General features: G+C 40.6%; 1 protein-coding gene across 1 annotated transcript; it reads right to left on the bottom strand.

Annotated features, from left to right (window-relative positions):
* Positions 1-7,726: 7,726 nt before the first annotated feature.
* LOC308407566 (uncharacterized protein) lies at positions 7,727-11,519 on the bottom strand. Its single transcript, XM_080899314.1, has 2 exons — positions 8,158-11,519; positions 7,727-7,854 (listed from the first exon to the last, which is right to left on the bottom strand). Exon 1 carries the CDS (start codon positions 11,466-11,468, stop codon positions 8,367-8,369), a length of 3,102 nt encoding a protein of 1,033 aa, XP_080755440.1. The 5' UTR covers positions 11,469-11,519; the 3' UTR covers positions 7,727-7,854; positions 8,158-8,366.
* Positions 11,520-12,218: the final 699 nt, after the last annotated feature.

The raw sequence follows: 12,218 nt of genomic DNA, 5'->3' as shown, positions 1-12,218 counted from the left end.
TTACAGTATCAGTCAAAGGTTTGGACACACTCAGTCAAAATGGAGTACTTCTTGGATGCCGGTTTAGCTCGGCTGGATGAGCAGGTGACCATATGCCGCATGGCTGAAAGTGGCGGGCCTGGGTACTAGTCCAACCTGTGGCCCTTTGCCGCATGCCTTTCCTGTCGATCTTCACTGTTTCTGTCAAATAAAGCTGTTAAAAGGATAACAAATATATTTTTAAAAAGGAGTATTTCTTTATTTTTCATTATTTCCCATATTTTATAATGAAACACTCAACAAAAGAACATCAACCGAATTGATGCAGTAAGCTTCCTGCACTGACTTCATGTTCATTGTGTAAACAGTCAAAGAGTTTCGTGTTGGTTTTTATTATGACTTGTCTCGGATAATGAGAAACTTCCCTGCCTTCGGGTGTGTGCATATATTTGACTGGGGCTGTACCTGTTTGCCTGCTCTAGAGACATTTTACAGAGGCTGGATGATATTTTGACCCCTTACATTAAAATTCTAAATATGATAGAAACAGATTTCACATATTCAGTTAAAAACCTCGAGACCTGGCTCTGGATACGGAGAAGAAGATGGATGGATGGATGGATGGATGGGTGGATGGGTGGATGATGGATGGATGGATGGATGGAGTTAAAAACCTGTCAGTTACAGAGACTTTTGTTTTTTCATTTTTTTTTAAATAATTTTTTTCTCAAATTTAAATGTTGGCATCTTTTGTGAATCCTTTGCTGCTTTTCTCCCTTCAGTCATAAACGGTTGATAGGGTATTGTTGTCACCCCAACAGGCGGGTGGTGGATGGCCACACGTTCGGCATGGACATCCAACTTTGTGATGACTCAAGAATGAGAAGATGTAGGATTTTCAAATTAATACCATAGGTACATCTACTAAAAATCTAAGTACAATTTGCTGACCTTGATCTCAAGGTTTAAAATCAGAGATCAAGTTTTCTTCCAATGAATCACGCAAGAAGGAAGCCACTAAGGATTTTTAAATTCATCTACTAAGAGGCTGAACTAGCACTAGCAGTGGTCATTATTTTGTCCATTATATTTTTCTTTTAAATGCACATTTGAGTCAACCTTTCTTAATAAAATTGTCCCTCATTGTTGGTTTGGTTTTCAGATCCTTGAATGGGAGAGAAGTTAGCAGAATTGAGATTTAATTTGCCCTGACAAATTATCAGATTTGTCAGGGCAACCATACCTGACAAATCTGATAAATTTGATAACAGGAAATTTCTAAAAACTATGCAGCATACTGAAGACAAGTGTTTCAGGGTTAGTGTTGCACAGAGAATACACTTTACTGTCAGTTTCACTGTGATTTTGCCAACTTCTAAAGTAATAGATATCTGTTGTGCTTGGTATTAGGTCCCCTTGATGTTGGAATCCTTTTAAAAACAAACGCTAAGATATTTTTTAACTTAAGGCTTGCCAGTGCTTAAATAGCCTGATAACCAAGAATGGTGAGTTGAAGGGGGAGCTGTATGCACTACTGATGGAGAAGAAACAGTTTCTACATGTGAAATCTTTGCTGGAAAATATGAGTTCAGTTTTCCAGCAGAGTTATTAAAGGGTCCAACACTGCCTGCCTCCCTTCAATATACTCAGGGTGTCTCTCTGTTATCTGGATTCACTTACCCTAACATCTGCAACAAAAAAAAGTGATCACAAAGCTAGTTAACAGCTTGTTGAGTAAATCCAGGGTTTCCCCTGCACGTTTCCATGTAAGGAGTGGCATTGGTAGCATCTGACCAATCACAAACATGAAAGAGTGTAGTGGCAGCAGAGCAGTTGATTTTTCAAAGGAAGATAAAACTATACTACCCGAAAAATCTTAAGAGATTAAACTCACAATACAGGCGGAAAACAATAAAGCTGCTGCAGACAAAGTAGTGACATGAACGTGTGTGTGAAAGGAAAAGGGCTCTACAGTAGTTTAGTAACAAAAGAGGTGTGTGAATTTCTGAATGTGTTTAAGGACTTTGGTCAGCGAGACTGGAAATATATGGATAGCCAGGAAAGCAAAGTGGCAAAAATGCTGTTTAAGTTAGCAGACTTAATATCACTGCTCTGTTTTTAAGGCACAGGGCAATTAGAAGGATTATTATCAAGTATTTCATTAAATCAATCTTTAAGAGACAGTTTTATCTGTTGAGCTGTGTAATGATCTGAAAACAAAATTGCTTGCAGGGGGTCAGAGGGATCTTCCAGGAATGGTGACACTATTTTCCAAAGAACTGAATGGTCAGTGGGCGGTGATTTTATACCTGCTGATCTCTAATTTCAGCATCAAATTTGGAACAACATTCAGTGCTTGGAGTGCTTCACACTAGATGGCTCCATCTAGTGTGAAGAATCAGGAAAAACAGAGGATGTTGCTGAACCAGAATGCTAACGATGTGGATCAGCACATCAAAGAGAAGCTCGATCTGAAACAAAACAATCTCCCATTACTGCAATATTCAGGCTTTCCATACACAAAGGATACTGCACACATCAACGAGAGTATACAGAAAAGGTAATGGTAATAAAGTTAAAGTTAATCTCATGACTTCAGCAGTTGGACATTTTCAGTGCTACTTGTCTGACTGTACAAAGTTGTATTATTCTGCTATCCCCACAAATGGTGGAACTTCTGTACATAACTAGCTGCTATACCAAAGCTACTTGGCTAAATTTATTGACTTTTCCTGTTTGATTTTATACCCTTTCCCACTTTGTTATATGTGTTTCACTATTAATGTTGCATTATGGTATTTTTCAAATGTTATGGTTCTGAATCACATGTTAATATATATATCCTACCACAGGAATTGAGTTCACTGATTTTCAGTCCAATTCTTGTGTTTGGCATACCTCAGCCTTTACTCACTTTTTCCCTTCCTTAAAATTGACTCCTCGAACTTTGAAACAAAGGACATTTATGATAAGGATTTTAGTTAAAATAGATAGGCCTTTGCTGGATTTTTTTAAGGCTACGCTCTACACCATCCCCTCTGCGAATAGCTACCTTATAGTAGTGGAGGGGTTTCTGTGTCCCAGGGATCCCAGGGGCTGTGTTGTCCCGGGTGCTTTGGTACCTCGGCAGGGTCTCCCATGGCCAATTTGTCCTGGGTGAGGAACCAGACAAAGGTTCAGAAGACCCCTATGAATACAATATCAAGGGAACAGTTCACCCTGCCCAGGATAGTGTTACCGGGGCTCTGCCCTGGAGCCAGGCCCAGGGAGGGTGGCCGAGGGCGAGTGTCTGGTGCCCGGGCCTTAGTCCTTGGGACCCGGCCGGGGCACAGCCTGAAAAAGGGACATGGGCCTATCCTCCTGCAGGAGGCGCCATAGGGGTCAGGTGCAATGTGTACCGGGCGGCGGCATTCTCTACTTTGTACATTTGTCAATGAATGACCGCACATCATTGTGAGAGCGAGAGAAAAATGAACTAGCAATACAACAAAACTCATCAATAAACCAGGGCAGATAATGGTTTGAGCATGAGCTTTCTTTCATTAGTGGCAGTTTGCAGATTGATAAAGAAGTGAAACCATATTCTCAAAATCCAAACAATGAATTAGTTTAATGCAAACAATGTTAAGGCTTTACTGAATCTTTTAGCAAATTTTTATTAACCTTAAAAAACATCAAATAAATGAAAACATAAAACAAAACATTAAAAGACAGATAGGCGCGACCCTTTGGAAACATCCCATCAAATCAATAAAAATCTAAAACTGGTCCATTAGATTAGTTGGTTTTTATTTTGTTTGTTTTATGTCATAACATGAAAAGTCAAAATACAATATACAATATTAACATTAACAATTTTTGGTAGAAAACAATAAGGGAAGCACACGGTGGGGCGGGACCCGTCGGTGTCAGTCTGGACTCTGTAGTACCCGCTCCGGAATCTTTGGCGTTCCTGCTGCAGTAACGAAAAGGAACAAACAGGTTAAAAATGCTCCAGTCATTAGAGATCAGAGGACAAACATTTAAAGCTGAAGTGAATACATGACAGTATTTTTTTTTTCTTGAAATATCCACCACTGATGCTTACAGCATTGTGATTACTCACCTCTTCCTGGTCAGCCTCCTCTCTTCCAGGGTTGTAAAAAGAGGTAGAAGACTGGTTGGACCACATGATCTTCGTTTATCTGAAAATGCCAGTTTTAGAAACAAGTGTTTGTTTTTTTTATCACTCACATCTTGTATTTGTAGAATTTAGAAAATGTTAAAACATGTACTTCTCTGTGAGCATACAATATACGTTCTATTCACCTCCTGATGAGCACCCACCTGTCGTCCATGCTGGAAGCCAGAGCTGGAGGGCTGAGGGCTGGATCTCCTCACTCGCCGACCAGGGGGTAGCTGTGAGATATCACTTGATGTTAAGCACCGAAAATGCTAACTATTATTCTTATGTTAGCAGTTTCTTTTATTTTTTTCAAAAATACTACAGATAACTTCAACAGAAGTCAGTTCTGTATGCACACTGGGGGTGGTAATTGGTTTGTGAATACTGAAATAGTTAGCAAAGTGCAACAAAATGTACCTTTATGTAACCAACATGAGTTCAAATATAGTGTGCTGCTACATGCTGCTAGTGCCAGAAGGTGGCAGTAATGTGCATAGAAGGGGTCAGAAATAGAGACTGTATAAGCCACTAATGACTGCGGGTATGGTGTGTGTGCAGCACAGTGAGATCAGACAACAAACATTTAAAGCTGAAGTGAATACAGTGAATACATGACAGTATTTTTTTTTCTTGAAATATCCACCACTGATGCTTACAGCATTGTGCTTACTCACCTCTTCCTGGTCAGCCTCCTCTCTCCCACGCTTGAAGGCAGAGGTGGAGGGCTGAGGGCTGGATCTCCTTGCTCTCCAGTCACGGTTCAAGTGTAAACCAGAGGTGGAGGGCTGGGGGCTTGACCTCCTCACTGGCTGGGCAGTGTTTACCTGTTAGAGATGGAGTAATGTGTGTCAAAACTCTTGGCTTGTCTACAATGCCAGTTTGTATTTTTTCACCGCTCAGTTCTTGTTTTTGTAGGATTTAGAAGATGTCAAAACATTTACATTGTCTATGAGCTTATGAATATGCTTTCTACTCACCTCTTGATTGGCATACTTGGGTCGTCTATGCTGGAAGCCAGAGGTGGAGGGCTGAGGGCTGGAGCTTCTCGCCAGCAGAGCACCAAATGTGGTCCAATATGTTTTTTCGGGAGGGTGTTGGAGGGATTCAGGGCTGCTGTCCTCTAGCCACTTTGTCTTCATCTTTGCCTGTCAGGGACATTCAACAACCAGGTAAACATAAAGGGCAAACATACTCAAATATATGAAGTCATGGTACAAGTTTTGTTGTGATCTGCTTTGTTTTATTCTTGCTATTATTTACAGTTAAACCATTTCAGTGTTGATGTACTGATACCCATCAAAACACTGGTGCTGAATAAATGACAGTGACTGACACTGAGATCATAATTCTGATTGCCAAAGCTGCCAGACAGGATTCAAGGTGTAAAAAAAAAAAAAGATTTAGTTGTATTTATTTCACTGTAAGACATTTTCTTAAAGAACTAAAAGAAGTTTTGTGGATTAAACAATAATGAAATGAAAAATATATTCTAGAAACCACTGTTCTGTTATTAAAATGTTAACTGTAGTGAAAAATATATTGTAGGTTTATGTTTTCTGTTTCAATACACATTTCAAGTAATTTTTATTATGATATGACACCACATTTAAAGGAAAAAGCAGAGCATTAGAAATATTTCATTTTTACATAGATATAAACAAAATGAAAACAGTTCATTTTATCTGAAGATTTAAGTTTTGTAATGCGTTTTTTTGTTATCATTATTAATATTATTTTTGTTTTGTTTTGCTTTTTTAAATTTGGTCAGTGGTTATTATTTTGTTTACCTTTAAAATTTTAAATGAGTCAAATTCAGTAACTGTGTGTAAAGGCTACAGCTGTGTGGAAGGAAGGAGATAGGTGCCAAATGCAGGACTTGCAGGACACAGAGGGATGAACTAAACGAGCTTACGCTCTAGAGAGCTGAAATAGGGGTAACAGAAAATAAAGCATAATAACTAGAAGCTAAAAAAAAGTAAGGTCTCAGGAAACTGGAAAACAAGACATTTGTGTCCCACAGTAAAGGCACAGAGAGACAAGACAGTGAACAGAGGGAAGGCACATTAACAAAAGGTAAAGACTGGAAATAAGGAGATGCTAAAGAGCTTACAGAACTAGAAATACAGAAACAAAAACCAAGAGACTAGCAATGAAAAATCATAAAAAATTTAAGTTCAATTCATAACAATAATAATACAAAACACAAAACACTGGGTCACCGACCGAGGACCGTGACAGAGTGTCTGTTATATTTACCACAAGCTGCTTTAAAGGTTCAAAATAAATACAATAACTAAAAGATGCTTTTTACTCTTGTTACAACAAAACAGTGATTCAAAAGGTTTCCTTTCACAGGACTGCACAGAAAAAATGCAGGAATGTAAAAAAAAATTGTACAATCTTTAGATTTGCAAATATGAATTTCAAGTTTAAACACCTGATTCAAAAACAAATGACTTGAAGAACTTATTCATTTATTCATGCACTTACTTTTCCCATGCTGTCAGTCGATGGTCAGTGGTTTTGCAATCCAACAAATTTCTGCTTGCTAGTAAATCCTTGCTTTGCAACCGCTGTGATAGTCAATTTCTCTCCAAGCTCTGGATTGAAATGGTGAAGACCTTTGCTTGTTATGTTTCATATATGTTATGTTACTTTAAATGGTAACGATAGCAAAAATGGAATCACAACATAATTTTGTTACATGGAAACCTGCTGCCATGTGCCACTTTAAAATGTCTTTTTGTTTTAATTTTATAGTATAGAAATACTTTTTTTTATCATACAGCCTCCATTTAAAAAATTATTTTTAATTAAAAAAATATCACTTTTTACTGCACTTGGTGTTCTGCATCCCCAAACGTTGATTCTGTTCATCTGGATGTAACGTTTTCATTGGAAGAAACATTTCATCACTCATCCAAGTGACTTCTTCAGTGTCTTGGTGTTGTGTAAATAAGCTTTCTTGTTACATAAAGATCTGACAGAGTCCTGTGCTTGTGCCCGATCATTCACCCAATATTTCCCTACCTATTTGCCTCAATGAGCAGTTGTAAAGTGGTGTGATAAGTTGTGAAATTCATGTTTTCATTAATAACTGAGGTCTCATGTACTCCATTTGTCCTGATGTCAAAATGTAATAAATTATTGGGACCAAAAAAAAAAAAAGATTACAGGTTTCAGAGCATCATACGCTTTCATCCAAACATCTTTTTTATGGAAGAGGTTTCACATTTCAGCAAAGCGATGGCAAACAGCATGTCTTACAATAGCATGGCTTTGGAGCAGAAGAGTCCAGGTGCTGAAGATTGGATGTGACACACAGTCTCAAAATTTGAGTGCGGTTGCCATTAAATTCAAGATTACTTTTTTCTTTAAATAGTACATATTTTCCATGTCCTACTGCCTCAAGACTAGTGTCAGGCTTTGTAGCGTGATAGTGTGTGGAAGAAAAAAAAAATGTGGAAACTAAAGACACAAGACTAAAAACAGATTTTATTTAGCATTTATTAAACCAGGCAGTCCCTTGAAATTAATATTTCTTTTTCTGACATGAATCAGTTATGTAATCATTTTAGGAAGTATTCTGCCCTCCCTGTACGTTGATGCCCAGTTTGGCAGATAGATAAACAGTTCTTCAAAAGGAGAGGCAAAGGCTTCCAGTTCTCATTGCAGGGTTTATTTGTCTCCCTAATGAAGGCACTGTAAAACTACAAACATAAGAAAAGCATATTAAAACATACATCTGGAACATAATATATTTCTCATATTACAAAGTACAGACTGAAGACTTAGCAACTTGAACTATAGCTGGTATAACCAAGAAAAATAAATGAAAACATGTTAACTCCAAATCCCGCTAGCTTGATGCTAACACACAATGGAATTTCCTATTGACATGCTAACACAATTAGCATCGGCAATGCAGCTAACATGCCGGCTTCAAATATGAGAGTCAACAACCCATTTTACATCACATGCTTAACATGAACACAGAATATAATCGTACTTACAAGCATATATTTCTCATGCTCCAGTACAGCCAACTTCAGAGCTAATATTTTGTGTGCTGGTATCAACTTGGCCAGACTCCATGAACTTTTCCTATATTTACTAGAGAAACTTGAGTACACAAACCCGCTTCCTCCCCCTAGTGGGGTGGTGGAGCTACTGCACCCAGCAGTGGCAGCACACTCCCCGCCTGGTATAATGAATTATACCACTACCCATTCCCTGGATGTAGTAGTAAAACAACCTCCGACACTGGCCGCAAATACACTTTAGGAGTGCCATTCTTGACTACCTTCACTTCCACCTTACGTACTCTATGATCTTGGCTAGGAAAGGCTTTAATCACAAGTCCAACAGGCCACTCAGTCCTTTTTACTTGCGAATCCTTCATCAGTACAACATCTCCCACTTGAAGGTTTGGCTTCTCTGTTGTCCACTTTCTCTGTGTTTGAAGCGTGGTCAGATACTCCGTTTTCCACCTCTTCCAAAATGCATCAGCAAGTGCTTGGACCCTTTTCCAGTGTTTGTTGGACAGATCATTAACATCAAAATCCCCAGAGGGAGCAGTCAACGTATCTCGTTTCTGTGTCAACAACATTGATGGGGTGAGAACTGCCGGTGCTTCTGGGTCAGAAGACACTGAGACCAATGGTCTTGAATTTATAATGGCGGTAACCTCTGCCATCAGGGTGACAAGTGTCTCATGTGTGAGGTACGATGGATTCAGCCTCAGAAGAAGAGCATCTAAGATTCGCCGAGCGATACCAATCATCCTCTCCCACACCCCACCCATGTGGGAAGAGTGGGGAGGATTGAATATCCAAGTACACTTGTTGCTTTTAAGGTAATTCCTCACCTCAGAATCTGATGTGTCAAGTCTGAGTTCTTTACAGGCTCCAGTGAAATTTGTTCCCCGGTCTGATCTGATTGTTTTGATCGGCCCTCTTATGGCAATGAAACGTCTGAGCCCATTGATGAAGCTTGTAGTGGTCATAGTCTCTATAACCTCAATGTGCACAGCTCTGGTAGTCAAACAAGTGAAAATTACTGCCCATCGTTTACTTTCCGCATGCCCTCCTCTTGTTCTTCGGGCAGTCACCATCCAAGGTCCAAAAACATCCAACCCTACATGAGTAAATGATGGATCTGGTGAAAGTCTTTCAGATGGTAAGTCTGACATCTTCTGGTCCTCCATTTTACCTCTCAGCCTTTTGCAAGTTACACATTTGTGTATCACACTAGATACAAGCCTTTTCCCCCCAATCAGCCAAAGTCCTGCCAACCTAATAGCTCCCTCCGTGAAATGGCGTCCTTGGTGCGCAGCCTGTTCGTGATATCTTCTGACCAATAATGTAGCAATGTGCGTCTTGGGAATGACCAGAGGATGTTTATCATCAAAAGACATAACGGCTGAGGACATACGGCCGCCAACTCTTAATAGCCCATCTTTGTCCAGAAATGGTGTCAGCTTTCGCAGTGGACTTTGTTTTGGGATTCGGTCCCCTTTGGCTAGACACTGCAACACCCTTGCAAAGGCATCTTGTTGTGCAGTTTTAATGATCACTTTTACTGCTTGTTCTTCTTCATCCCCAGTGTTGCCACCATGTGTATCTGCAACACTCCTTGCCTTTTTGATTAGTGTGGAGACTGCACGAGTCAAAGCTCTCCAAGTGGAAAATGTAAGAAACCTTTGAGCTCCAAGCGAGCTTTCTTTAACCATTGAGCTGAAGGTCGTTACTTCAGAGCGAACTTCTGGATCCACCTCCGGATGTATCAGCTCAAAGTCATCACTCTGGGGAAGGAGTCGTTTTGAAGGGCCCAATAGAAATGATGGTCCAGTGAACCAATTGGTGCCTTTGAGAGCTGCAGCAGTTGTTGGCCGAGTTCCATGGTCTGCTGGGTTTTCTTCAGTGGTGATGTAATGCCACTGATCTGGACGAGACGACTTTCTGATCTGTGCTATCCTGTTTGACACATAGACATAAAACCTGCGTGAGGTGTTATATATGTAGCCCAGTACTATCTTGCTGTCAGTATAGTACTTCACAGAATGAATGTCAATATCCATTTCATCTTGGATGAAGACTGCCATTTCAGTTGCCAAAACCGCAGCACAAAGCTCAAGACGGGGCACGGTGTGCGCTGGGTGTGGGGCCAGCTTTGCCTTTGCCATAACAAATCCCACGTGGATATCTCCTGTTGCAGAAATTGTTTTCAAGTAAGCCACAGCAGCTATAGCCATGACTGATGCATCTGAAAACACGCACAACTCTCTGTGCTGAGTCTGTGTAGACAAAGACACTGGAACATATAGTCTTGGGATCTGGAGCTGATCTAAGTCTTTCATAGAGTCTTTCCAGAGTTTCCAGTGTTCTTGTTTTGAAGCTGGCAATGGTGTGTCCCAGTCATACTGTTCAATGGAGAGGTTTCTCACTAAATGTCTTCCTCCCACTGTGACTGGCACTACAAATCCCAAAGGGTCAAATAAACTGTTCACTGCAGACAAAATCCCTCTTTTTGTCAAGGGTTTCTCCTCCTTCGACACACAGAAGGTGAAGTTGTCTGTTTCCAGATTCCAAATTAGACCTAGACTCCTCTGAAGAGGTAGTGACTCCACTCCTAAGTCTAGATCTTTCAAATCCTTGGCCAAGTCTTCTGGTGGGAATGCTTGCATAACACTGCTGCTGTTCGATGCAATCTTGTGTAGCTTAATGTTTGATTTAGCTAGCATCGCTTGGGCAGTGCGCAGGACACCAGTGGCTTCTGCTTCATTAGGAAAAGATGCAAGTCCATCATCCACATAAAAATTGCGTGTGATGAACTCCCTTGCACTGGTAGTGGAGTCATCTGCTTGCTTAGCAGCTCGTCTGAGGCAGTAAATGGCAACTGCTGGTGATGGACTGTTGCCAAATACATGTACTGTCATTCGAAACTCTTTCACTGCTTTCTGGAGATCATTGTTTTCATACCATAAGAACCTCAGAAAGTTGCGATGTTCCTCGCACACCTTGAAGCAGTAGAACATCTGCTGCACATCCGCTGTAACTGCTATAGGTTCTCTGCGGAAGCGGATCAGAACCCCAAGGAGAGTGTTGTTCAAGTCGGGTCCACTCAGGAGCACATCATTGAGGGAAACCCCTTCATGTTTGGCACTTGAATCGAACACTACCCTTATCTGGTCAGGTTTTTGTGGGTGGTAAACCCCAAATATTGGTAGATACCACCTTTCCTCACCTTCTTTTAATGGAGGGGCCGGCTCTGCTTGCTTTTCAACAAACATTCTTTGCATGAAATCGATGAAGTGTTTCCTCATTTGTGGTTTTTTCTCCAGAGTTCTCCGAAGAGATGCAAGACGCTTTAAAGCTTGAGGTCCGTTATTGGGAAGGTGGTTTCGTGGTGACCGAAAGGGTAATGGGGAAACCCAAGTATTGTAACTGTCTTTATAGACTTGTTCATCTAATGTCTTCAAGAAACTCTCGTCATCGATTGACATTGCCGGGACGTCATCATGTTGTGTCCTTTGAAACACCTGACTGGCAAACTCACTTTCCTTACTTTTCAAGTGTTGTGCAGAGCTTTGAAGACTTAGGTTCGAGGTGTGACAACCAAGCTTTTCTTTGACTAGCATATTGTTTGGACATGCACTCAAGAGTGAAGCTCGTCCATTTGGTAGAATGTTGGTCTTGTATACACAGATGTTGGATGTCTTATGCACTTCTCCCAGACACACTTCCCCTACGATCACCCAACCAAGGTCGAGTCGTTGAGCATATGGTTCATTATGGAGACCATTATGTTGTTCTCTGACTTTGTGCACACGCAGAATGTCTCTGCCAAGGAGAAGGAGGATGTCAGCTTCTGGATCAATTTCTGGGATTTTTCCCTTGATTGCCTTCAGATGTGGGTAGAAATGAGTGACTTCTGGGGATGGGATTTCCGTCCTATCATCAGGTATCATATCACACTCAATAAGAGTAGGCAGGGGAAGCTGTGTGGTGCCATCAAGGGACTCCAAAATGAAGTCACGGGCTCGTCTCCCTGCTATCTCCACAACACCTGAGCA

This window comes from Rhamphochromis sp. 'chilingali' (genome assembly GCF_963969265.1).
Source record: "Rhamphochromis sp. 'chilingali' genome assembly, chromosome: 12".
Taxonomy (NCBI): Eukaryota; Metazoa; Chordata; class Actinopteri; order Cichliformes; family Cichlidae; genus Rhamphochromis; species Rhamphochromis sp. 'chilingali'.
The sequence above is the reverse complement of the archived record's forward strand: the minus strand, read 5'-3'. Positions and strand labels throughout refer to the sequence as shown.

Excerpts from the sequence above, each read along its gene's own strand:
- LOC308407566 (XM_080899314.1), bottom strand. The coding sequence starts at position 11,468 with ATGAGGAAACACTTCATCGATTTCATGCAAAGAATGTTTGTTGAAAAG.